This window comes from Pseudophryne corroboree, chromosome 9, assembly GCF_028390025.1.
Source record: "Pseudophryne corroboree isolate aPseCor3 chromosome 9, aPseCor3.hap2, whole genome shotgun sequence".
NCBI classification, from domain to species: domain Eukaryota; kingdom Metazoa; phylum Chordata; class Amphibia; order Anura; family Myobatrachidae; genus Pseudophryne; species Pseudophryne corroboree.
The window spans coordinates 318632467-318660354 of NC_086452.1; the positions used below are offsets into that span (position 1 = coordinate 318632467).

Consider the following 27888-nt stretch of genomic DNA (forward strand, 5'->3'; position numbering starts at 1 on the left):
TTTGACTGCAAGCCTTCAGCAAGATGCATCATGTAAAACTACTATAATCTGTTATAAATCACCATCCATAAATTATACCAGAGATGCTATGCTACAGATTGTCTACTGTTCCAATTCATTACAGATTTCATAGAGTATTATCACCAACACATAACAATCACACAACTGCACAAGCCTCATTAACCTTAAGCCATTTGTATCTCCAAACCAACCACTCTATACCAATCACTTCACAACTACTCTACCTCAAACACATATTTAAACTATTCTATGCCAATCAGCCATGTGATATTGAGATTATGATACTTAGCCTTTGTAAGGTGCCTGGTGATGATCCAGCCATGCTTCTGAGAGCTTTGTTCTGAGTGTAGCTACAGTACATCTGTTCTCTGAGTTCACAAGCAACTGAACCCTGCCCTCTACTCTAGCCAGGAACTACAGTCCTGTGTGACTAGTTCCTGGGGGAGGGGTCTCTCTTCCTTTGTATATGCTGATCAGGTTCAGCCCTGAACTGTATCATTCATTGTTCTAACAAAGTGATTTTCAGCTTTTATACATATAATCATATCTATCCGCTGCAATGTCCCACACCTTCACAACAAGTATCAAATTAATCTACACACCAATGTGCTTGTTTCAATAGTAAACATGACGGGTTTATCTGGTTCGGTTCAAATAATACACATTCATGACATTAATTCATTAGCTAATTTTAAATCTCCATGATGTCTGGTGCTTGATATTATTATAATTATGTACTGTATGAAATAAGTGTCGAATCCATCTCTGTGCCATGTCCGTGTAAATGCGTGTGTTACCATATATTGCTGTGCTCGCTGCGCATATTTGCAAGTATAGCGACTTAAATGTGTGCAGTTTGTATGTTCTCTCTATGTAATATTTTTGACTTTGACAGAACACATTGTCAAGAGACACCTCATAGAGAGGACAGAGCACGTAGCCTCTGATTTGATCCACGAATCCACCGGGATTCAATTCCTTCTCGCATTAGACATCACCCGTACTGCCAGAGGAATTATAAATAGGTATATCCATGCGCTAGCGAACTTGATAGATAATATCACTGAGATGTATGACGACACCTTCAGGTATACGGGAAGGGAGTTACAAGCTTACAAGACGGAATTGATCCAGCACAGGATGGTCCTTAATTATATCACAGCCGTGAAGGGTGGGTACTGTGTCACTTTGGCAACTCAGTATGGTGTGAAGTGCTGTACGTATATTACAAACAGCACTGACGACCCCACGGAGATCATCGATCAAAAGATGGACGATATCTTGCAGTTGAAGTGGGAGTTCCGGAGGAGACACAACCTTACCCTAACCGCTGTGGGTAATGAGCTGACTGGCTGAGTCTCATGGTTGAACCCACGAAATTGGTTCTCAGGGTTAGGAGAGTGGGCTCAAAATCTTATTATGAGTGTAGGAAAGTTTCTCCTTTGTATCCTGGGAGTCGTCATAATTATTGGCTTGATATTTAGGTGTGTTCGAATTCTGACGCGGCGCAAGCACAGCACAAATTTGATGAGTTTAAGGAGCGAGGGCATTGTTATAGCAGCAGATTTAATTTACAAACCATCCATAGAGACAGTGTTATTATAAGGATTGCAAATGAATTCCATGGCCTGTTTCTTTCACCTTTGTCTCCCCCTCTGCCCAGATACACCCATCCGGAAAAGACATCAGCCCTACCCAAGAATGTTTATGAAAATGTTATGTGAATGTATTTTATATATGTGTCTTATCTTCATCTCTACAACCTCCAGTTAATGACATACATAGTCGACAGGTGATATCCACATATACTAGCACTCACATATGTTCCCCCTCCATGTATCATCAACTAAATGTGCACCCCATTTGTTGGAACAAGAAGCCGAAAAGAGCTCGGTAGTGTTTGTCGGCCCACTTACAGACTCTTAATACGGGATAAGAAGGATTTAATGTATACTTCGCAATACCTCGAAGCTTATCTAAAACATATACGGCACAATGATACATGCCCCTCAGACATGGATTCATACATACATGCTTTTTACTATCCCACTAGGTCCTACATTTCCCGCCTACAACTCTCCTCCGACCATCCAATCGTCTGTAGATATTATATTGATATTTTTTATGTTTAGTGATTAGATAGTGGCAGTTATTGGTGACTGCCAAAGGGTGGACTGTCAAAGTCGAAAAATATTGCAGAACACACAGCACGTATAAACTGCACACACGCCCACTGCGCGTGCACTTGTTCTGCAGTGCGTGCACATGTACGGACTTTGCGTATGGTCGCTCCCGCGGTCCTGCGCATCGGCGCGTGGTATGGGTATTTACGGCAGAGTTTGTGTACGCATGGAGGGCCATCAGAACACATTACATATTTAATCCAAATAGTGCACAATGTACACATAGTCGCCTTGCACCACATCAGAAAGTTATAGCTGTTTAAATAGCTGTTTAAATGGTTGCAGAACAAAGGGATTCACCTTTACAGGATAAGAGGGGACAGACTAAGGTTATAAGGTGGTATTTGGTATCCAGCTGTAGGGTATTTTAAGGGAAACATTCCGGTGTTGGTCTGCGGAAGATCGCATGTTCCTGCGGATAGTTATGTGCAGAAGCAGAATATAGATATAAACTGTATTTACTGTATATTATGTATACGGCGGGAATCCAGAGGAGACCACCCACAAGAGCAATTGAGAAAGACATCGGCTACCTTTTCAAATCAACCTATGACCTCTCCTGTTTGGAAGACTTGTATAAATAAAGCCTGCTGCAGGCCGGCCAGACACAAGACTCACACCGTTATCTATTTGATTACGGAGGATTGGACCAGGAAGCGCACGCGAATATTCTCTTGTATGTACATTGACTGTAGCCATTATTCTGTTATATATATTGTCTTGTATTGTTGTGTATAATTTGTATTGTAAACCCCCTTTCAGAAATAATCCACTGTGGTGTCGGAACCCAGCGGTTAATCACAATTGGTGTCGTGTGCTCATTGCCCTGCTAAGGTTTAAAGTGTAGTATTATTATTATTATTATTATTATTGCATTGCATTGCTGTAGAAGGTTTTAAGTGTATCTCTGGGTGTGTATGCGCTGCGAGTACTTTGTACCGTCGGCGCGGCGTGTGTACGCAAAGTCCGTACACTACGGAACCCTTTTACGCTGATAGTGTGAAGTATAGCGGCCACAGCGGCTAAAGGTTTAAGGTGTGTTTAAGGTATAGCTTTCATTCCTGTAAAGATAATCAGCTTTATCAGCTCTTTGTCCTGCATTGGCGGTTTACATGAGCCACGGCTGTGACGTTGTCTGATTGAATCAGAACCGGTAGTTCGCGAAGAAGAGTCTCCGCTTGTCGTAGGCTGTTGTATATGGCCCTTAATTCCAGTATGTTGATGTGTAGACAAGCCTTCTGGCTTGACCATGTTCCCTGAAAATTTCTTCCTTGTGTGACTGCTCCCCATCCTCGGAGGCTCGCGTCCATGGTCACCAGAAACCAGTCTTGAATGCCGAACCTGCGACCCTCTAGAAGGTGAACACTCTGCAGCCACCACAGGAGAGACACCCTGGCCCTGGGGGACAGGCTTATTTTCTGATGAATTTGAAGATGGGACCCGGACCACTTGTCCAGAAGGTCCCACTGAAATGTCCTCGCATGAAACCTGCCGAATGGGATGGCCTCGTAGGTTGCCACCATTTTTCCCAGTACTCGAGTGCATTGATGGACTGACACTCTTTTTGGTTTTAACAGGTCTCTGACCATGTTCTGGAGTTCCTGGGCTTTTTCCATTGGGAGAAAAACCCTCTTTTGTTCCGTGTCCAGAATCATGCCTAAGAAAGATACCGAGTCGTTGGAACCAACTGTGACTTTGGTAGATTTAGAATCCAGCCATGTTGCTGCCGCACTCTCAGGGAGAGCGAAACGCTTTTCAGCAACTGATCTCTCGATCTCGCTTTTATCAGGAGATCGTCCAAGTACGGGATAATTGTGACTCCCTGCTTGCGCAGGAGCACCATCATTTCCACCATTACCTTGGTGAAAATCCTCGGGGCCTTGGACAGCCCAAACGGCAACATCTGAAACTGGTAATGACAGTCCTATACAGCGAATCTCAGGTACGCTTGATGAGGAGGATATATGGGGACATGAAGGTATGCATCCTTTATGTCTAGTGACACCATAAAATCCCCCACTTCCAGGCTGGAGATAACTGCCCGGAGCGATTCCATCTTGAATTTGAACTTTTTCAAGTACAGGTTTAGCGATTTTAAATTTAGAATGGGTCTGACCGAGCCATCCGGTTTCGGGACCACAAATAGGGTTGAATAGTACCCCTTCCCCTGTTGAACTAGGGGAACCTCGGCAACCACTTGTTGTCGACACAGTTTTTGGATTGCAGCTAAAACTATCTCCCTTTCTGGGGAAGAAGCTGGTAAAGCCGATTTGAAAAACCGGCGAGGAGGCACGTCTTCGAATTCCAGCTTGTAGCCTTGGGATACAATTTCCATTGCCCAAGGATCCACGTCTGACTGAACCCAGACGTGGCTGAAGAGTCGAAGACGTGCCCCCACCGGCGCAGACTCCCTCAGTGGAGCCCCAGCGTCATGCGGTGCATTTAGTAGAAGCCGGGGAGGACTTCTGCTCCTGGGAACTAGCCGTAGCAGGCATTCTTTTCCCTCTACTCTTACCTCTGGCGAGGAAGGAAGAGCCCCGACCTCTTCTAGACGTATGTGACCGAAAGGACTGCATCTGATATTGTGGTGTTTTCTTTTGCTGTGGGGGAACATAAGGTAAAAAAGTAGATTTACCCGCGGTAGCTGTGGAAACCAGGTCCGCGAGACCTTCCCCAAATAAAACCTCACCCTTGTAAGGCAAAACTTCCATATGCCTCTTTGAGTCGGCATCACCCGTCCATTGGCGGGTCCACAGGGCTCGCCTAGCAGAAATCGCCATGGAGTTGGCTCTCGAACCTAGCAGCCCAACGTCTCTCTGAGCGTCTCTCATATATAAGACTGCATCTTTAATGTGACCTAAGGTCAATAAAATGGTATCCCTATCTAGGGTCTCAATGTCAGCTGACAAGGTATCTGCCCAAGCTGCTACAGTGCTACAAACCCAAGCCGACGCTATTGCCAGTCTGAGCAAGGTACCCGTATGTGTATAAATTGATTTTAAGGTAGTCTCCTGTCTGCGATCAGCAGGATCCTTGAGGGCTGCCGTGTCTGGGGATGGTAGCGCCACCTTTTTGGACAAGCGCGTTAAAGCCTTGTCCACCTTGGGTGAGGATTCCCACCGTAACCTGTCATGTGCGGGAAAGAATTCTCTTGGGAATCTGTAGTTTCTTGTCTGGAGTTTACCAAGCTTTTTCAAATAACTCATTCAGCTCATAAGATGGGGGAAAGGTCACCTCAGGTTTCTTTTCCTTAAACATGCATACCCTCGTGTCAGGGACAGAGGGGTCATCTGTGATATGCAAAACATCTTTTATTGCAATAATCATATAATGAATACTTTTGGCCACCCTTCGGTGTAACCTCGCATCATCGTAGTCGACACTGGAGTCAGAATCCGTGGCGGTATCAGTTTCTGCTACTTGGGACAGTGGACGTTTCTGAGACCCAGAAGGGCCCTGTGACACAGTCAAAGCCATGGATTGACTCCCTGTTTTATCCCTGGACTCTGCTTTGTCCAATCTCATATGTAATAAAGACACATTTACATTTAAAACATTCCACATATCCAACCAATCAGGTGTCGGCGTTGTCGACAGAGACACAATTATCTGCTCCGCCTCCTCCCTAGATGAGCCTTCCGCTTCAGACATGCCGACACACACGTACCGACACCCCCACACACTCAGGGATATATCTATATGGAGACAGTCCCCCAATAAGGCCCTTTGGAGACACAGAGAGAGAGTATGCCAGCACACACCCAGCGCCACCGGACACTGGAATAAAATCCCAGTTAGTACAGCGCTTTTATAGAAATATATATATAATTACACTCACTGCGCCAATTAAATGTCCCCCCCCCCTCTTTTTTGCCCTCTGTAACCGTGTTCAGCAGGGGAGAGTCTGGGGAGCCAGCTTCTCTGCAGTGTGCTGTGGAGAAAATGGCGCTGGTTAGTGCTGGAGGATCAAGCTCCGCCCCCTCAGCGGCGGGCTTCGGTCCCGCTCAAATCATTTATACTGGCAGGGTTTTTTTAATATACCGCCTCCGCAGTATCTAATCTATATGCCAGTGTCCCTTGAGGTTAATATTGCTGCCCAGGGCGCCCCCCCTGCGCCCTGCACCCTTACAGTGCCCGCTGTTTGTGTATGCGTGGGAGCGTTACCTCAGTGAAGATCTGAAGTCTTCTGCCGCCTTTGAAGTCTTCTTTCTTCTTAATACTCACCCGGCTTCAATCTTCCGGCTCTGTGAGGAGGACGGCGGCGCGGCTCCGGGACGAACGGCGAGGGTGAGACCTGCGTTCCGACCCTCTGGAGCTAATGGTGTCTAGTAGCCTAAGAAGCAGTGCCTATCATTTAAGTAGGTCTGCTTCTCTCCCCTCAGTTCCACGATGCAGGGAGCCTGTTGCCAGCAGTGCTCCCTGAAAATAAAAAACCTAACAAAAAGTCTTTTTCAGAGAAACTCAGTAGAGCTCCCCTGCAGTGCACCCAGTCTCCTCTGGGCACAGGATCTAACTGAGGTCTGGAGGAAGGGCATAGAGGGAGGAGCCAGTGCACACCCATTCTAAAGTCTTTAGAGTGCCCATGTCTCCTGCGGAGCCCGTCTATACCCCATGGTCCTTACGGAGTCCCCAGCATCCTCTAGGAAGTAAGGAAATATATATATTTATTTTTTATAGAAACCCCCCACAGTAAATCCTGCGTTTGCCCCTGCCTTCCTCCCTTCCCCCTGGTGTCTCATGGTTCCCCGCTGCCAGCACAGCCAGTGCATACAGTTCCCAGTGCGGGTGTCCAGGTGAGCGCTGGTCAGGAGTCCGGGTGAGAAGGGAGGGCCATAGAGGGGAGAATCATGGATTCCACTTTCTGGCAGGGGGAATCACTACAGTCAGTGAGAGGGATTGCTGTAACTGCAGAACTCTGCTGCTCTCTGACTGGCAGCGTGAGAAAGGCTGTCTGTGAGGTGTATGTGGGCGGGGGTGGCATGTCTACAGTCACAGTGACCCCTGCTGAGTCTGCCCGGCTGACAGGGGACCTTGTAAGGCAGATGCAGACTTCTGCTGCAAGGTCTGCCTAGTGGGATGAGATGGGCTCTATGGCAGGAGGATTACTGCAGCAATGGACAGCCACAGAGCTGGGAAAGCGGTGGGGAGACATTGGGGAGTGATCTGAAAAGATCCCTCACCTGCACAAGCTGCTGCATCAGTTATGGCGGCAGTAACTGGCAATGGCTTGGGGTGATAGCGTGCATCAGCACAGGGGTGGTAGGGGGCATCAGTGCGGCGGCAGTATGGGTCATCGGTGGGACTCGGCAAACATTACAGCTGCAGTGTCTCACCAGCTACTGACCTCACAGCACGCCACTGATACACACTACAGCAAGTTCTGCTAGAAACAGATGCTTGGGAATAGATTGAAATATATACATATAATTTTCACTCTCTAACAATTTGTGTTATATGTGGAAGGGACTCATAGCTAATGCATATGGCTGTGAAATTTCTCTCTATGTACCTATCCATTTGAATTTACAAACACACACGTGACTAAGAACATGTTTTTATTCAGGATTTTGAGTAATAACGAGAAGGTGGACACTTAGGGGGAGATTCAAATGTTTGAAAAGTCAGTTGGGAGTCTGTTTTTTCCGATCTAATAGACAGGAAAAAACAGACACCCAACCGACTTGTCAAACATTTGAATCTCCCCCTTAGACTTGTTCATATTTTATTCTTGATTATTAATAAACATCATATTTACATTTTTTACATTTATACAAAGTGTGCCCCGGCAACAATAAAATTGGTATTGTTAATTCATTTAGTTCTGTGCCTAAGTGGAAGTTGCACCGCCGCCGCTGCTGCCCGCAAGAAGTCCTGGTAGATGGGCTGGGGAGAGAAAATGCAAGAGTCCGCAATTCCGCTAACTGGAAATCAGACCCGACAGAAACCGGAAGACGTACGTTTTGCTGCTAGAGCTTGATCACTTGGTTGCTTACTTCAAACTTTTCAGGCACTCTGTCTCAATGAGAACTGTGAAGGGGAATGGTTTCTCCCCAGTCCCACCGCACAACTGTGGAGTCAGACATCTAAGATTTATTTATTTATTACCAGTTAATTATATAGCGCACACATATTCCGCATCGCTTTCCAGAGAATATTTGCCCATTTACATCAGTCCCTGCCCCAGTGGAGCTTACAATCTATATTCCCTACAACATATGTACATGCACACACATTCACGCTAGGGTTCATTTTGGTTGGGATCCAATTAACTTACCAGTATATTTTTGGAGTGTGGGAGGAAACCGGAGTACCCGGAGGAAACCCACGCAAGTACGAACCCATGACTTCAGTGCTGTGAGGCAGTAATGCTAACCATTACACCATCCGTACTGCTCAAAGATTATATTATAGACTAATATATTGGACCTGTATAAAGCAGGACCGATGGGGCTTTCCTCTTTTCTCCACTCCAGCCCTGCTTGTATCTCTGCTGAGATAGATTCCCTTCTCTTTCCCCTGTGGTGGTAGCTGGAAGAGGGGCCATGCTCCACCATCATCATTCCTACTGCACATATTTATCTCAGGACATTTGATACTCAATTATTATTATTTTTTTGTTGTTTTATTGTACTGTGCAAAAAGAAAGAAAAGGTTTCCACTGCACTAATAGCAATGAAAAATATATAACCACCTGTAAGTGTGTGTATGTATATACACACACACACACACACACACACACACACACACACACACACACACACACACACACACACACACACACACACACACACACACACACACACACACATAATAAAACACTATATCATAATCAACACCAATTAATAGTTTAAATAAAAGTAGCAGCTAGCTCCCATAGCATAGCATAGTGGAAAAATTCAATCCAAGAGTTAAACAAAAATAAAGTGGAGAACTGTGCTTATAAAATTATTTATATAAAGACCTAAAGGATTCTGAAATGGAATAAAAAAAGGCAAATTATACGTCAGGGACAACATAACAATGCATTTTAAAAATAAAAAAAGTGCTGAAACAGTAAAAGGTGCAGAGCAGCATAACGGTAGCATCTAGATTACCTTTGTGGAGAGGACCTTTGCCATAACGTCACAAGCTATTTGGAATAGTAACCTGTGGCAAGCAAAGTGAGACTCCAGGCCCAAAGCGTGGCGAGCGAAGCGAGCCTGCAAGGGTACAATGGCAAACAGAGACTGGAGAAAATATTAACATGCTGTAATGGCAGACGTGGAAGATAACTTCAGCATACCTCCCAACTTTCCCGAATATTCGGCAGGCCTGCTAATTGGACACTGTCCCACCTGCGGGCTGTACTGTCCCGTGGGCATAGGGGGGACAGGTTAGAGAGCCAGTGATCAATGCTGCTCTGCAAAGCAGCCGGTGATGGACTATGACCAATGGTAACTTTTACCATTGATGGTGGAGAACCAGATGGTTTCCCGCCATAGATGAAAAGGAGTTATAGAATTTTTTTGCTCTCCATGATGTCGGGGACATGGAGCATAGCTCTGCCCCGACACCCATGAAGCCACACGCCAGGTCCTGATTGGCCCACAACTAGCTCAATACTAAAGTATGGGTAACCACCATCGATGGTTCCCTTACAGATGGCTTCCCACCATCGACGTTATCAATCAATGGTACCAATCAATGAATAATCCGATGGTCATCCATAGCTGGTGATCACTGAGTAGATACCGTCTTTCAGTGCAGGGAGGGTTAGCCAGGGGATGGATAGCAGTTATGGCTAAAACCGAGTTGGAGAAAGCACATGTGATGTCACCATGGGGAGGAGCAAGGGCAGAACAAAGTATCCGGAATGTACCCTCGCGGGCACGCTTCGGGCTCGGTGACTCGCCCTGCTTCGCTCGCCACCAGGTTACTAAAGGCATAGGCGTGTGCAGACACCGACACGGGGTGCCTCTCCGGACTTCCCCCCTCCGCCGCATTATAGGCTACTCTCCCCCTCCCCGTTCAGGACATAGACTGCTCACCTGGGCAGCCCAGGTGAGCAGTCTTATGCAAGTTGACCATATTATCCCTTTAACCTGGAACACTCATGAATTACACAGGTTCTGCGGCTGCTTAAAACCAGGTGAAATGCAGGCTTGTAGTCAGCCAGCCACAGAACCTGTGTAATTCATGAGTGTCCCAGGTAAAAAAGGGATAATATGGTCAGCCTATTTTATGTCCCAGAGCAAGGTGTAGAGGAGGTAGTCCGATACCTGGCGGAGGGTGAGGAGTCCGGAGCAGCACTCCCGTGTCGACGTCTGCACACGCCTATGACTACAGGTCATACTTACCGACTCTTCTGCTGCTCTCTCCGGGAGAGAGCAGCCAGGTCGGATCAGCAGGGGGCGGGGAAGGGTAGTGACGAAGAGAGGGGGCGGAGCAGAGGTGGAACAGGGGCGTGGTGGAGGCGGGTGTGGAGGTGTGGCTGAGGTATTGCCTCATTTAAGCCACGCCCCCATCACATAATGCCACTATTATAGGCATTATACTTTAGGGGCGTGGCTATGATGACACGATTCAACAAGAATCGCGTCATCGACTGCCTGGACCACCCACTTTACTTACTAAGTGGGCGTCTGGGCAGGGGGGAGCGCAGGAATCGGGACCGGGAGGGCCACCCGATTTTCGGGAGCCTCCCGGCCATTCCGGGAGAGTAGGCAAGTATGCTACAGGCAGTGCCGTTTCTTGCGGCGGGCGAGCCGTGCAACCGCACGGGGCGCCCGCGCGGCACTTTGCAGGTCCCGGTTTCCCTGTTCTCCGTCTTTCCGAGTACTCTTGCTCGGGGGGCGGAGTTTTGCGGAATGACGCGGTTGCGTCGTGACGTCACGACGCAATCGCGTCATTCCGCAAAACTCCGCCCCCCGAGCAGGAGTACTCGAGAAGACGGAGGAGGGCTGGAAGGAGGAGGCGCGAGGAAGCTGGAAGGAGGAGGCGCGAGGAAGGAGAGACGGCCAACCCGAAGAGCGGGAAGATCCTTCATATGTAAGTTGTCTCTCTCTCTCCCTTCCTGCCCCCCACTTGACACTTGCCTGCCAGCTGCCACACTGTGTAAAATTTGGACTCTTGCCTGCTGCACTTTGTAATTGGGGACACTTGTCTGCTGCACTGTGTAATTGGGGATACTTGCCTGCTGCACTGTGTAATTGGGGACACTTGTCTGCTGCACTGTGTAATTGGGGACACTTGTCTGCTGCACTGTGTAATTGGGGACACTTGTCTGCTGCACTGTGTAATTGGGGACACTTGCCTGCTGCACTGTGTAATTGGGGAAACTTGCCTGCTGCACTGTGTAATTGGGGACACTTGCCTGCTGCACTGTGTAATTGGGGACACTTGCCTGCCATAATGTGTAAAATGGGGACTCTTGCCTGCCGCAATGTGTAAAATGGGGACTCTTGCCTGCCGTAATATGTAAAATGGGGACTCTTGCCTGCCTACTGTGTAAAATGGGGACACGTGCCTGCCGCAATGTGTAAAATGGGGACTCTTGCCTGCCTACTGTGTAAAATGGGGACACGTGCCTGCCGCAATGTGTAAAATGGGGACTCTTGCCTGCCTACTGTGTAAAATGGGGACTCTTGCCTGCCTACTGTGTAAAATGGGGACATGTGCCTGCGTAATGTGTAAAATGGGGACTCTTGCCTGCCGTAGTGTGTAAAATGGGGTCTTCCCCCCCCCCCCCCTGTGGTGGCCGTGATATCAGATGAGGCCACGGCCATTTTAATGAGACCACGCCCATTTTAATGAGGCCACACCCCCTTGTAGGCGCGCGCATTTTTTGTTTTTAGATCTGGAGGGGGGGGGGGGGGCGCATTTTTAAATCTCGCACTGGGAGCCAACTTGCCTAGAAACAGCCCTGGCAACCAGAGCCGGCCCTAACCAATATGATGCCCTAGGCAAGATTTTGGCTGGTGCCCCCTAGCACCGCCGCTAGTTCTGCAGGAGATGCCTGGCATGAGTCAGCTGGCAGCTCTGCTAACATCGGGCACCTTTTGTTTATGAAAATGCATCTTATTTTGCATTACTATATGGCTAGGATGCACAAGCAGCTTCTACTGATTAAAATGATATGCAGCATGCCTATATTCTGTGTGCGACTGCAGCTGTATCTGCATACGAAATGCTACATTACAGTGATTTCCAGGAATACACACAACGTAGCATTTCGTATGCAGATACAGCCACAGTCACACACAGAATATAGGCATGCCGCATATCATTTTAATCAGCAGGAGCTGCTGGTGCCCCATAGCATACCAAATGCCCTAGGCATTTGCCTAGTTTGCCTATGCCTAAGGCCGGCTCTGCTGGCTACAGGTAACTGTTGGTGGCGTGGATAGCGAACAAACTATCCTGGCAGCCTAGCTCCTCCCTCTGACATCAGAGGCCCTTTCTCCAACTTGGTTCTAGCATCTACCGCTGCTCAGGGAGCGCTGGGCACACGCTCCCAAAATGTCAAAACTGGGTTTGGGGCTCTAGGCCCCGCCCACAACTCCCTAGATTCCTCACGAGGCCCCGCCTCCTACCCGACCGCGACTGTGTCGAAAGTTGTTAGGTATGCTTCCGCCCTCACTTAAAGTCACATCCGGGTCCTTTCCACGAAGGGAAAATAAATCCGCAACATAACAGTTTCACGATCATGTATAAATAATTTAGAGCAAATAAAGATAGATTTAAAAAAAAACCACACTAAAGACAGATCTCTACTTTTCAATCACGTAATCCGGAAGTCATCACAGGTCACAGGGCAATGAAAGCCAATCACCGGGGAAATATGTCCCACTGATGACCATAGCGAGGTTTGGAACGCTATAACGGCGTGTCCGGTTAGGGATCTCGGTGTGGGAGACAAGAGATCATGGCGAAACATCACCCGGATCTCATTTTCTGCAGGAAGCAGGCAGGAGTGGGTAAGCGGCAGTCAGGCGAGAAATTGACTGTGACAGGCTGTGGAAGTGTGTTTGTGTCCGTTAGCAGCCTGATATGGCGCCTTCCCGGTCCCATTCATATCCTGGACTGCTTGGTCAATGCACGTACTCATGTGTATCCAGGAAAGTGCGGTCACTACCTCAGCTGATAAAGTGGTAGCTGTAGAACACAATGTTTCATTATATCTGTGCTCATGTCATAGGTGTTGTCTGAAGTGTAAATGTGATCTGAAAGTCATCACGAATGTATATGTAAATGTCACCGTGGAGTCAGACCTTGACTTCCAGCATGCTTGCTTTAGGGGAAGAGGTTAAGATTACTGACGACGCTGGAATCCCGCACAGCGGTCCAATGCCTGCCGGAATTCCGGCAGGGTAGGTGATTCTCCCTCTATGGGTGTCCACGACACCCACAGAGGGAGAATATAACCTGTGGCGAGCCATCGTGCCCGCAGCGTGGTGAGCACAGTAAACCCGCAAGGGGCTTTCTAGCGCTTGCCGGGATGCCGCTGTCGGTATACTGACGGTCGACATCCCGGTCATCAGTAATTGATACCGAAACCTGCTTTAGATGCACGGCATCCTGTGCCATGCTTAAATCATCAGACTGCACATGGAGACGAGAAAATTTAAAATAATCTTTTAGTACATGGTACAAAAGCAGCGGCCTGGTCATTACTGTTGCTTGTCAGCCGCATAAATCTGCCCACCGGTTTTGAATGTGTGTTTGTAGTGCAAGTGAACTGTGATTTATTAGCTGTAATTAGATCATATGGACCCTTTGCAGGTGTATTTGGCAAAGCAATGTTTCTCTAACGTCCTAAGTGGATGCTGGGGACTCCGTAAGGACCATGGGGAATAGCGGCTCCGCAGGAGACTGGGCACAAAAGTAAAGCTTTAGAACTACCTGGTGTGCACTGGCTCCTCCCCCTATGACCCTCCTCCAAGCCTCAGTTAGTTAGATTTTTGTGCCCGAACGAGAAGGGTGCACACTAGGTGGCTCTCCTGAGCTGCTTAGTGAAAAGTTTAGTTTTAGGTTTTTTATGTTCAGTGAGACCTGCTGGCAACAGGCTCACTGCATCGAGGGACTAAGGGGAGAAGAAGCGAACTCACCTGCGTGCAGAGTGGATTGGGCTTCTTAGGCTACTGGACATTAGCTCCAGAGGGACCGATCACAGGCCCAGCCATGGATAGGTCCCAGAGCCGCGCCGCCGGCCCCCTAACAGAGCCAGAAGACAGAAGAGGTCCGGAAAATCGGCGGCTGAAGACGTCCTGTCTTCAACAAGGTAGCGCACAGCACTGCAGCTGTGCGCCATTGCTCTCAGCACACTTCACACTCCGGTCACTGAGGGTGCAGGGCGCTGGGGGGGGGCGCCCTGAGACGCAATAAAAACACCTTGGATGGCAAAAGAAATGCATCACATATAGCTCCTGGGCTATATGGATGAATTTAACCCCTGCCAGAATACACAGAAAAACGGGTGATAAGGCCGCCGAGAAGGGGGCGGAGCCTATCTCCTCAGCACACTGGCGCCATTTTCCCTCACAGCTCCGTTGGAGGGAAGCTCCCTGGCTCTCCCCTGCAGTCACTACACTACAGAAAGGGTTAAAAAAGAGAGGGGGGCACTAATTACGCGCAGTATTAAAAATACAGCAGCTATAAGGGGAAAAACACTTATATAAGGTTATCCCTGTATATATATAGCGCTCTGGTGTGTGCTGGCAAACTCTCCCTCTGTCTCCCCAAAGGGCTGTTGGAAGGCATTACGTAACAGTGTCAGCTCTGTATAAAAGACAGTGGTTGACATGAGACAGCCGGCTACTCAGCTTGTGCCTGTCCAGACGTCTCATAGGCCGTCAGGGGCTCTAAAGCGCCCGTTACCTCAGATGGCAGATATAGACGCCGACACGGATACTGACTCCAGTGTCGACGGTGAAGAGACAAATGTGACTTCCAGTAGGGCCACACGTTACATGATTGAGGCAATGAAAAATGTTTTTACACATTTCTGATAATACGAGTACCACCAAGAAGGGGTATTATGTTCGGTGAGGAAAAACTACCTGTAGTTTTCCTGAATCTGAGAAATTAAATGAGGTGTGTGATGATGCGTGGGTTTCCCCCGATAACAACTGATAATTTCTAAAATGTTATTGGCATTATATCCTTTCCCGCCAGAGGTTAGGGTGCGTTGGGAAACACCCCCTAGGGTGGATAAAGCGCTCACACGCTTGTAAGAACAAGGGCTCTACCCTCTCCTGAGATGGCCGCCCTTAAGGATCCTGCTGATAGAAAGCAGGAGGGTATCCTAAAATGTATTTACACACATACTGGTGTTATACTGCGACCAGCAATCGCCTCAGCCTGGATGTGCAGTGCTGGGTTGGCGTGGTCGGATTCCCTGACTAAAAATATTGATACCCTAGATAGGGACAGTATATTATTGCCTATAGAGCATTTAAAAGATGCATTTCTATATATGCGTGATGCACAGCGGAATATTTGCCGACTGGCATCAAGTCTAAGTGCGTTGTCCATTTCTGCCAGTAGAGGGTTATGGACACGACAGTGGTCAGGTGATGCGGATTCCAAACGGCATTTGGAAGTATTGCCTTATTAAGGGGAGGAGTTATTTGGGGTCGGTCTTTCAGACCTGGTGGCCACGGCAACAGCTGGGAAATCCACGTTTGTACCCCAGGTCGCCTCTCAACATAAGAAGACGCCGTATTATCAGGCGCAGTCTTTTCGTGGGCAAGCGGGCAAAAGGTTCCTCATTTCTGCCCCGTGACAGAGGGAGAGGAAAAAGGCTGCAGAAATCAGCCAGTTCCCAGGAACAGAAACCCTCTCCCGCCTCTGCCAAGCCCTCAGTATGACGCTGGGGCTTTACAAGCAGAATCAGGCACGGTGGGGGCCCGTCTCAATGAGTTTCAGCGCGCAGTGGGCTCACTCGCAAGTAGACCCCTGGATCCTTCAGGTGATATCTCAGGGGTACAAATTGGAATTCGAGACGTCTCCCCCTCGCCGTTTCCTAAAGTCGGCTTTAACGATGTCTCCTGACAGGGAGGCAGTTTTGGAAGCCATTCACAAGCTGTATTCCCAGCAGGTGATAATCAAGGTACCCCTCCTGCAACAGGGAACGGGGTATTATTCCACACTGTTGTAGTACCGAAGCCGGACGGTTCGGTGAGACCGATTCTAAATCTAAAATCTTGAACACTTACATACGGAGGTTCAAATTCAAGATTGAGTCACTCAGAGCAGTGATTGCGAACCTGGAAGAAGGGGACTACATGATGTCTCGGGACATCAAGGATGCTTACCTTCATGTCCCAATTTACCCTTCTCACCAAGGGTACCTCAGGTTTATGGTACAGAACTGTCACTATCCGTTTCAGACGCTGCCGTATGGATGGTCCACGGCACCCCGGGTCTTTACCAAGGTAATGGCCGAAATGATGATACTCCTTCGAAGGAAGGGAATTTTAGTTATCCCTTACTTGGACGATTCCCTGATAAGGGTAAGATCCAGGTAACAGTTGGAGGTCGGTGTAGCACTATCTCGGGTAGTGTTGCGGCAGCACGATTGGATTCTCAATATTCCAAAATCGCAGCTGATTCCGACGACTCGTCTTCTGTTCTTAGGGATGATCCTGGACACAGTCCAGAAAAAGGTGTTTCTCCCGGAGGAGAAAGTCAGGGAGTTATCCGAGCTAGTCGGGAACCTCCTATAACCGAGCCAAGTCTCAGTACATCAATGAAATGGTTCTGGGAAAAATGGTGGCTTCCTACGAAGCAATCCCATTCGGCAGATTCCACGCAAGAACTTTCCAGTGGGACCTGCTGGAAAAATGGTCCGGGTCGCATCTTCAGATGCATCAGCGGATAACCCTGTCACCAAGCACAAGGGTGTCTCTCCTGTGGTGGTTGCAGAGTGCTCATCTTTTAGAGGGCCGCACATTCAGGACTGGGTCCTGGTGACCACGGATGCCAGCCTGCGAGGCTGGGGAGCAGTCACACAGGGAAGGTATTTCCAGAGCTTATGGTCAAGCCTGGAGACATCACTTCACATAAATATCCTGAAGCTAAGGGCCATTTACAATGCTCTAAGCTCAGCAAGACCTCTGCTTCAAGGTCACCCGGAGTTGATCCATTCGGACAACATCACGGCAGTCACCCACGTAAACAGACAGGGTGACACAAGAAGCAGGAGGGCAATGGCAGAAGCTGCAAGGATTCTTCGCTGGGCGGAAAATCATGTGATAGCACTGTCAGCAGTATTCATTCCGGGAGTGGACAACTGGGAAGCAGACTTCCTCAGCAGACACGACCTCCACCCGGGAGAGTGGGGTCTTCACCCAGAAGTCTTCCACATGTTTATAAAACTCGACAAGTATTGCGCCAGGTCAAGGGACCCTCAGGCAATAGCGGTAGACGCTCTGGTAACACAGTGGGTGTACCAGTCAGTGTATGTGTTCCCTCCTCTGCCTCTCATACCCAAGGTACTGAGAATTATAAGATGGAGAGGAGTAAACACTATATTCGTGGCTCCGGATTGGCCAAGAAGGACTTGGTAACCGGAACTTCAAGAGATGCTCACGGAGGATCCGTGGCCTCTACCTCTAAGAAGGGACCTGCTCCAGCAAGGACCCTGTCTGTTCCAAGACTTACCGCGGCTGCGTTTGACGGCATGGCGGTTGAACGCCGGATCCTGAAGGAGAAAGGCATTCCGAATGAAGTCATTCCTATCCTGATCAAAGCCAGGAAAGATATAACCGCAAAACATTATCACCGCATTTGGCGAAAATATGTTGCGTGGTGCGAGGCCAGTAAGGCCCCGACGGAGGAATTTTCAACTAGGTCGATTCCTACATTTCCTGCAAACAGGAGTGTCTCTAGGCCTGAAATGGGGGTCCATTTAAGGTTCAAATTTCGGCCCTGTCAATTTTCTTCCAAAAAGAACTAGCTTCAGTCCCTGAAGTTCAGACGTTTGTGAAAGGGGTACTGTATATACAGCCTCCTTTTGTGCCTCCAGTGGCACCTTGGGATCTAAATGTAGTTTTTGGGTTCCAAAAGTCACATTGGTTTGAACCACTTAAATATGTGGAGTTAAAATATCTCACATGGAAAGCGGTCATGCTGTTGGCCCTGGCTTGGGCCAGGTGCGTGTCAGAATTGGCGGCTTTATCCTGTAAAAGCCCTCATCTGATTTTCCATTCGGACAGGGCGGAATTGAGGACTTGTCCTCAGTTTCTCCCTAAGGTGGTTTTCAGCGTTTCACCTGAATCAACCTATTGTGGTGCCTGCAGCTACTAGGGACTTGGAGGACTCCAAGTTGCTAGACGTTGTCAGAGCCCTGGAAATATAGGTTTCCAGGACGGCTGGAGTCAGAAAATCTGACTCGTTGTTTATTCTGTATGCACCCAACAAGCTGGGTGCTCCTGCTTCTAAGCAGACTATTGCTCGTTGGATTTGTAGTACAATTCAGCTTGCACATTCTGTGGCAGGCCTGCCACAGCCAAAATCTGTAAAAGCCCATTCCACAAGGAAGGTGGGCTCATCTTGGGCGGCTGCCCGAGGGGGTCTCGGCTTTACAACTTTGCCGAGCAGCTACTTGGTCAGGAGCAAATACGTTTGTAAAATTCTACAAATTTGATACCCTGGCTGAGGAGGACCTGGAGTTCTCTCATTTGGTGCTGCAGAGTCATCCGCACTCTCCCGCCCGTTTGGGAGCTTTGGTATAATCCCCATGGTCCTTACGGAGTCCCCAGCATCCACTTAGGACGTTAGAGAAAATAAGAATTTACTTACCGATAATTCTATTTCTCGTAGTCCGTAGTGGATGCTGGGCGCCCATCCCAAGTGCGGATTGTCTGCAATACTGGTACATAGTTATTGTTACCAAAAAATCGGGTTATTGCTGTAGTGAGCCATCTTTTCTAGAGGCTCCTCTGTTATCATGCTGTTAACTGGGTTTAGATCACAAGTTATATGGTGTGATTGGTGTGACTGGTATGAGTCTTACCCGGGATTCAAAATCCTTCCTTATTGTGTACGCTTGTCCGGGCACGGTGTCCTAACTGAGGCTTGGAGGAGGGTCATAGGGGGAGGAGCCAGTGCACACCAGGTAGTTCTAAAGCTTTACTTTTGTGCCCAGTCTCCTGCGGAGCCGCTATTCCCCATGGTCCTTACGGAGTCCCCAGCATCCACTACGGACTACGAGAAATAGAATTATCGGTAAGTAAATTCTTATTTTTTTGTGCTGTAAATATCCAGTATGCAGTTTTTCAGGTGCAAGGATTATAAAAATATCTATCATGACCATATTTTTTTGTAATTCCTGCTGATATTTAATACCAAAAACAAAGATGTACAGATGGCGCTTCAGTTCAAAGGTGCTGCAGTCTCCCAGCTGGGGTTGTCACCAATTTCCCAAAAAAGTTCAGTTTAAGTTTCTATGGTTTTGCTGAGGTGCGCTCCCTGGGTTACTAAGGATGATGTTCTTCGTCCCAAAATAAAGATTTCCTTCTACAGACAGCTTATTCGGCAAATTTTCTTCATTCCAAGTATCCCCAAAAAGAAAAGAGAAACTATATATGGTGAAGTACCGTAGGGATCATATAAGTTCAATGCTCGGGGTAAATAAAAATGTGATATGGTGTAAAATACACCCTAGTGCAGCAGATCTACGTACCAGAAACAATGGGGTGTTCCAACTGGCCACCCAAATGCGCTTATAATCTCACTCCTTCTGTTCCTACGGATTCGGATCCCAATCCTTCCCCTCTCCGTTTTAGATATTGTGTATCCGGACAAATGAGAGGAGATAGCAATATAGTGAAGTACTGCTTATTTTAAGGTGCAAAAATAGGTTTATTAACAAAGTGCAATGTAAAACACTAGGTATCTCAAAGACAAAATGCTGATTCACATAAAAAAATTATTATATAGAAATCCACCACAGATCAGTGGACCCACGTACCAGAGTTAGTGGGGTGTCACAATGGCCCACCCAAAAACGCTTCCAGAATTGCTCCCCGGGGTATACAGCAACAGACAGCGTACTCCCTCTGGCTTCTGCAGGTACCTCCAATCAGTCACTGGGTGACTGATTGGAGGTACCTGCAGAAGCCAGAGGGAGTACGCTGTCTGTTGCTGTATACCCCGGGGAGCAATTCTGGAAGCGTTTTTGGGTGGGCCATTGTGACACCCCACTAACTCTGGTACGTGGGTCCACTGATCTGTGGTGGATTTCTATATAATAATTTTTTTATGTGAATCAGCATTTTGTCTTTGAGATACCTAGTGTTTTACATTGCACTTTGTTAATAAACCTATTTTTGCACCTTAAAATAAGCAGTACTTCACTATATTGCTATCTCCTCTCATTTGTCCGGATACACAATATCTAAAACGGAGAGGGGAAGGATTGGGATCCGAATCCGTAGGAACAGAAGGAGTGAGATTATAAGCGCATTTGGGTGGCCAGTTGGAACACCCCATTGTTTCTGGTACGTAGATCTGCTGCATTAGGGTGTATTTTACACCATATCACATTTTTATTTACCCCGAGCATTGAACTTATATGATCCCTACGGTACTTCACCATATATAGTTTCTCTTTTCTTTTTGGGGATACTTGGAATGAAGAAAATTTGCCGAATAAGCTGTCTGTAGAAGGAAATCTTTATTTTGGGACGAAGAACATCATCCTTAGTAACCCAGGGAGCGCACCTCAGCAAAACCATAGAAACTTAAATATGCTGATATTTAATGCTGTGTATACATCAACATTTTCTCTTTCTTTTTCAGCCATTGGTAGACTATGTGAAAAATGTAAGTACGGTAAATGCAAAACCTATTATCATAAAATAAACATGTTATATCCATTTTTAAATACTTATATTTTTCTTTGTTGGGAGCAATGCACAGAATCTGTATTGTAAAATTATATTTGTGTAGTCCTTCTTACTGAGCAAAACAGCTATTATTGTCTGTCAGGTACTATATTCATAAGAATAAGTGGTTGGTGTTTGAAGCCTGTTTTGTTCTACTTTAAAATAATTGGTCAGTATTGTTTACCATAGATAATATTTACTTTTACCATCAGAAAGTGAAATCCCAATATATATTGTTTACAAGACTAAAGTGGTATTTCTCTTACGTCCTAGAGGACGCTGGGGTCCACATTAGTACTATGGGGGTATAGAAGGATCCACCAGGAGCCATTGGCACTTTGAGTTTGAGAGTGTGGGCTGGCTCCTCCCTCTATGCCCCTCCTACCAGTCTCGGTTTAGAAAATGTGCCCGGAGAAGCCAGTAACGTCTAGGGGAGCTCTCCAGAGTTTCTCTAGTAAAGTTTATTTTAGAGTTTATTATTTTACAGGGGGGCTGCTGGCAACAGCCTCCCTGCTTCGTGGGACTAAGGGGGGGGGGGAGTAGTGTCCGCCCTGCGGGGTCTGAGCCACTATCTCCACTAACAGGACACTGAGCTCCTGAGGGGATAGACCGCTCACCCCAGCAGCATGCCGCCACCCCCTTACAGAGCTGAAGATCAGTAGCGAGTGAGACACCGACCCCTCTAGCAAGCGGGGGGCCGGTGTGAAGATGGCGGCATCAGGGTAGGAGCGCGGTATTATCTGCACTCCAGAGGCTCATCGGTACATAGTGCCGTGCTGTGAGGGGCGCCCTGAGCCAGCGCCTACATCCTTCACTGGTCACACAGCCTGTCGGGGTCCCGAGATCTCAGCCAGCATAAATCCTCAGGCCAGTATAATCCTATGAAGTGCGGGAAGACAGCGCCATTTTGGGGGCGGAGCTTCTTAGCGGACCCAGCAGCGTTCAGCGCCATTTTCCTGCCTGCACAATGCTGTCAGTGAAGAGCAAGTCCCTCCACAGCAACTCCAGCTATCTCTCACGGTACCAGGGGGTTGTAGAAGGGGAGGCTGCAAAACGACTGTGTAACCTATTAAGGTGCACAGTCGGCACTGATATGGAGTCTCCCTTTTATATTAAAAGCGCTGTGTGTGGGTTGGCTCCAATCTCTGTGTCTCTCTTGCCATTCTTGGTGGTGAAACTCTGTCTGTCCTCCCCTGTGTGTGTGGATTGTCTGTGGTCTCCATTAAGCAATGTCCAGGGTCTCTGTGTCATATTCTGCAGAGGATATGTCCTCTCAGGATGATCCCATTCCATGTAATCAGGATTGCACTGGTTTAGCACTGTTTCCAGCAAGGGAGCCTGAGTGGTTATCCTCTATCAAATCTATGATTTCTCAGATTTCAAATAGGGTTGCACAAAATGAATCTGCAACTCGGGCTTTACAGAACTCTATGGCAGTCTGGCCCAGTTCTGGTACATCAGGGCTTCCCGCTGTATATTCTCATAAACGTGCTCTTGCACAGATCATGCAGGATGATAACCGATTCTGATACTGCAGACGTTGATGGGGATGTGTTGCGGGGGGCAGCATCTCTTGCAAAAGGGGGTGCAGTTGATGATAGAGGCTATTAGGGATGTGTTGAATATTGCTGATACAACACCCGAGCAGGTTGAGGAGGCTTACTTCACTGAAATAAGAGAGCCTCGCTAACCTTCCCTGTGTCAAAGGCATTAAATGCTATATTTGAAAAGGCTTGGGAAAACCCGGATAAAATATTCCAGATACCTAAAAGGGTTTTGGTAGCATTTCCTTTCCTAGTAGAGAATGGGAAAACCCGCCTATTGTTGACGCGTCGGTATCCAGACTCTCATAAAAGGTGGTTTTACCTGTTCCAGGATCGACCGCCTTGAAAGAGCCAGCTGATCGTAAAATTGATAATACGTTCAAATCCATGTACACTGCTTCTGGGGCAATACTATGTCCCACTATTGCCAGTGCTTGGATTGCCAAAGCTATAGTAAAGTGGTCAGGCACGTTACTTGAAGACTTGGATACTATGGAGAAATGTGATGTTGAATTGTTTTTACGTAAAATTCAGGATTCGGCAGGATTTCTGGTAGAATCCATGAAAGATCTGGGTTCCATGGCTGTGGGAATTTCTTCCATGTCTGTATCAGCTCGTCAAGGACTGTGGTTGCACCAGTGGTCTGCTGACGCGGAATCCAGGGGAAGTGTGGAGACCCTACCCTACACAGGTCAGGCTCTCTTTGGGGAAGCGTTAGATGCGTGGATCTCTACGGCTGGTAAGTCACCCTTTCTTCCCTCGGTTACACCTGCTCCGAAGAAACCCTTTTCTTCAGTTACATCACAGCCCTTTCGGTCTACCAAGCCCAGAAAGGCCAAGCCACCCAACACCTTCTTTCGGGGAGGTCGGCCCAAGTCCAAGAAACCTGCGGCTGCAGTATCCCAGGAACAGAAACCTGCTTCAGGTACACCAAAGTCCTCCGCATAACGGTGGACTGCAGGCCCCCGGAGTTGGGGCCGGTGGGAGCGAGACTCGGACATTTCAGTCATGTCTGGGTGTCCTCCTCCGGCCTGGACCCCTGGGTGCAAGATATTGTGTCCCTGGGGTACAGGCTGGAGTTTCAAAATCTCCCTCCTCACCGATTTTTCAGATCAGGTTTACCAGCTCTGCTGGCAGACAGGACTGTCCTGCAAGAAGCCATCCAGAAGTTGGTGGAGGCACAGGTCATTGTGCCAGTACCACCTCATATGCAAAGCAAAGGTTACTATTCGAACCTTTTCGTGGTACCAAAACCGGATGGTTCAGTCAGGCCCATTCTGAACTAAAAATCACTAAACCCCTTTCTGAGGGAGGTCAAGTTCAAAATGGAGTCTCTAAGGGCAGTGATATCAGGTCTTGTGAGGGGGAATTCCTACTATCCCTGGATATCAAGAATGCGTACCTCCACATTCCGATTTGGCTGCCGCATCAAGCTTATCTTCGATTTGCACTGTTGGACTGTCACTTTCAGTTCCAGGCCCTCGCATTCGCCTCTCCACAGCACCGAGGGTATTCACCAAGGTGATGGCGGAAATGATGGTTCTCCTCCGCAGACAGTGGGTGAACATAATTCCGTATCTGGACGATCTGCTGATAACAGCTTCTCCTTGGACGATGCCTTTAAGGTCCATAGCACTCACGTCCCAGCTTCTCAGGGAACATGGTTGGATCCTGAATCTTCCAAAATCGCATTTGGAACCAACCAGGAGGTTGTCCTTTCTGGGAATGATCCTCGACACGGAGCTGCAGAGGGTGTTTCTCCCAGAGGAAAAGGTGTTGGTGATTCAAACGATGGCCTGGGATGTCCTGAAGCCAGCCCGGGTGTGCATCAGTGCATTCGCCTTCTGGGGAAGATGGTGGCCTCTTACGAGGCTCTGCAGTACGGGAGGTTTCACGCTCTGAACTTCCAACTGGATCTCCTGGCCAAGTGGTCGGGATCCCATCTACACATGCATCGGAGAATACATCTGTCGCCAAAGGCCAGGATTTCACTCCTCTGGTGGCTGCAATTACCTCACCCTTTGGATGGCCGCAGGTTCGGGATTCAGGACTGGATCCTTCTAACCACAGATGCAAGTCTCCGGGGCTGGGGCGCAGTCACTCAAGGGGTAACCTTCCAAGGAAGGTGGTCAAGTCTGGAAGCCGGCCTGCCGATAAATATTCTGGAACTAAGAGCCGCCTACAACGGTATTCTCCAAGCGGCCCATCTTCTGAGAAATTGGGCCATTCAAGTGCAGTCGGACAATGTGACAACAGTGGCTTACATAAACCGACAGGGCGGAACGAAGAGCAGAGCTGCAATGGCAGAGGTAACAAGAATCATCCTCTGGGCAGAAAAGAACGCGTTGTCGTTGTCGGCAATCTTCATTCCGGGAGTATACAACTGGGAAGCGAACTTTCTCTGCAGACACGATCTCCATCCGTGGGTGCGGAGTCTCCATCCGGAGGTGTTCAAGGAGGTAACAGATCTTTGGGGCGTACTCCAGATCGACATGATGGCCTCTCGTCTCAACAAGAAGCTTCGACGGTAACATTCCAGTTCGAGGGACCCGCAAGCAGTGGCGGTGGACGCCCTAGTGCCTCCGTGGGTATTCCAGTCGGTGTATGTGTTTCCTCCGCTTCCACTAATCCCCAAGAGTTCTAAAGCTCATAAGGAGAACAATGGTTCAAGTGATCCTCATTGCTCCAGACTGGCCTAGAAGGGCTTGGTACGCGGATCTTCTGGATCTACTGCAAGAAGAGCCGAGGCCTCTTCCTCTTCGGGAGGACCTGCTGCAGCAGGGGCCGTTCGCCTATCAAGACTTACCGCGGCTACGTTTGACGGCATGGAGCTTGAACGCCTGATACTATCTCGGAAGGGCATTCCGAACAGGTTATTCCTACCCTGATACAGGCTAGGAAAGGAGTAACGTCTGAACATTACCACCGAATTTGTAAAAAATATGTATCTTGGTGTGAGTCCAAGAAATTTCCTGCGGTGGAGTTTCAACTGGGACGGTTTCAACTCTTCCTACAAGCTGGTGTGGATATGGGCCTGAAGTTGGGATCTGTGAAGGTCCAGATTTCGGCCCTATCCATTTTCTTCCAGAAACAATTGGCTGCACTCCCTGAGGTTCAGACCTTTTTGAAGGGAGTTCTACACATCCAACCTCCCTTTGTACCGCCTACGGCGCCTTGAGACCTTAACGTGGTGTTGCAGTTCCTCCAATCGGACTGGTTCGAGCCTCTACAGGAGGATGAGGTCAAATTTCTTACGTGGAAGGCTGTCACGTTGTTGGCTTTAACTTCTGCTAGATGTGTGTCGGAGTTGCGGGCTTTGTTCCGTAAAAGCCCATACTTGATATTCCACGAAGATAGAGCTGAGCTCGGGACACGTCAGCAGTTTCTTCCGATGTTTGTGTCGGAATTTCATATCAACAACCCTATTGTGGTGCCAGTGGCTACTGACTCCTCAATTTCATCAAAGTCCTTGGATGTTGTAAGTGCTCTGGAAATATATGTGAAGAGGACTGCTCGTCAGAGGAAATCGGACTCTCTGTTTGTCCTGTTTGATCCCAAGAAAATTGGCTACTGACTCCTCAATTTCATCAAAGTCCTTGGATGTTGTAAGTGCTCTGGAAATATATGTGAAGAGGACTGCTCGTCAGAGGAAATCGGACTCTCTGTTTGTCCTGTTTGATCCCAAGAAAATTGGGTGTCCTACTTCTAAGCATACGATATCTCGCTGGATCAGGTTCACTATCCAGCATGCGTATTTTATGGCAGGCTTGCCGTGTTCTGCGTCTGTCAAGGCCCACTCTACTCGTAAGTTGGGGTCTTCCTGGGCGGCTGCCCGGGGTGTCTCGGCGTTACAACTTTGCCGAGCTGCAACTTTGGTCTGGGTCGAACACGTTTGCAAAGTTCTACAAGTTCGATACTTTGACTGAACTTCAGATCATCAGAGTCCAATCAGTTCTGCAGGAGCCTCCGCGCTCTCCCTCCCGTTCTGGGAGCTTTGGTACATCCCCATGGTACTAATGTGGACCCCAGCATCCTCTAGGACGTAAGAGAAAATAGGATTTTGGTTACCTACTGGTAAATCCTTTTTGTCGTAGTCCGTAGAGAATGCTGGGCGCCCGCCCAGCGCTTTGTTTTCCTTGAATGGTTATCTGGTTCAGTACAACTTTGTTTTTAGTTAAGTACTGCATTGTTATTTGGTAAGCACTGTTTCAGCGGTTGCTGAGTTTTCAAGCTGTTAGCTTGATGTGCCTTGTATGTGTGAGCTGGTATGAATCACGCCACTATCTGTGTTTAAATCCTTCTCTCGAAGATGTCCGTCTCCTCGGGCACAGTTTCTAGACTGAGACTGGTAGGAGGGGCATAGAGGGAGGAGTGAGCCCACACTCTCAAACTCTTAAAGTGCCAATGGCTCCTGTTTGGACCTTTCTATACCCCCATGGTACTAATGTGGACCCCAGCATCCTCTAGAGACTACGAGAAAAGGATTTACCGGTAGGTAACTAAAATCCTATTTTATCAAAGCCTGGAGAGAGAGAAAATTGTGAGATATATAAAGTACCAACCAATCAGCTCCTAACTCGTATATTTTTATTTTATTTAAATCAAACAATGGGGTATATTCAATTGAAGTCGAAAGCTGACGTCTGCTGAAAAGCCGGCAGTTTTTGTCTTTTCTCATGCGTCCTAGAGGATGCTGGGGACTCCGTAAGGACCGTGGGTATAGATGGGATCCGCAGGAGACATGGGCACACTATAAGACTTTGGGTGTGAACTGGCTCCTCCCTCTATGCCCCTCCTCCAGACTCCAGTTAGATTCTGTGCCCAGGAGTGACTGGGCACACACTAGGGGAGCTCTACTGAGTTTCTCTTAAAGACTTTGTTAGGTTTTTTATTTTCAGAGAGACCTGCTGGCTACAGGCTCCCTGCATCGTGGGACTGAGGGGAGAGAAGTCAGACCTACTTCTGTGAGTTCAAGGGCTCTGCTTCTTAGGCTACTGGACACCATTAGCTCCAGAGGGTTCGATCACTTGGTGCGCCTAGCTGCTTGTTCCCAGATCCGCGCCGTCACCCCCTCACAGAAGCCGGGTGAGTATTAGAAGAACAGAAGACTTCATTGACGGCAGAAGACTTCAGTAACGGAGGTACAGCGCAGTGGTCGCGCTGCGCTCCATGCTCCCACACACCAATAGCACTCGCAGGGTGCTGGGGGGAAGCGCCCTGGGCAGCAAGTTACTGGGAGTCTTACCGCTGGCATGAGATGCATATTCGGTG

The 27888-nt window shown here is 48.1% G+C and overlaps 1 protein-coding gene across 1 annotated transcript in view; it reads left to right on the plus strand.

The window, feature by feature from the left end:
* The first annotated feature begins 12995 nt into the window (after positions 1–12995).
* The window catches only part of PHF5A (PHD finger protein 5A), a 49215-nt gene continuing 34322 nt past the window's right edge, over positions 12996–27888 (plus strand). The window contains exons 1-2 of the mRNA XM_063940468.1: positions 12996–13159; positions 20988–21011. Coding sequence (XP_063796538.1) covers positions 13108–13159; positions 20988–21011 — 76 coding nt within the window. The 5' untranslated portion in view covers positions 12996–13107. The remainder of the gene's footprint in view (positions 13160–20987; positions 21012–27888) is intronic.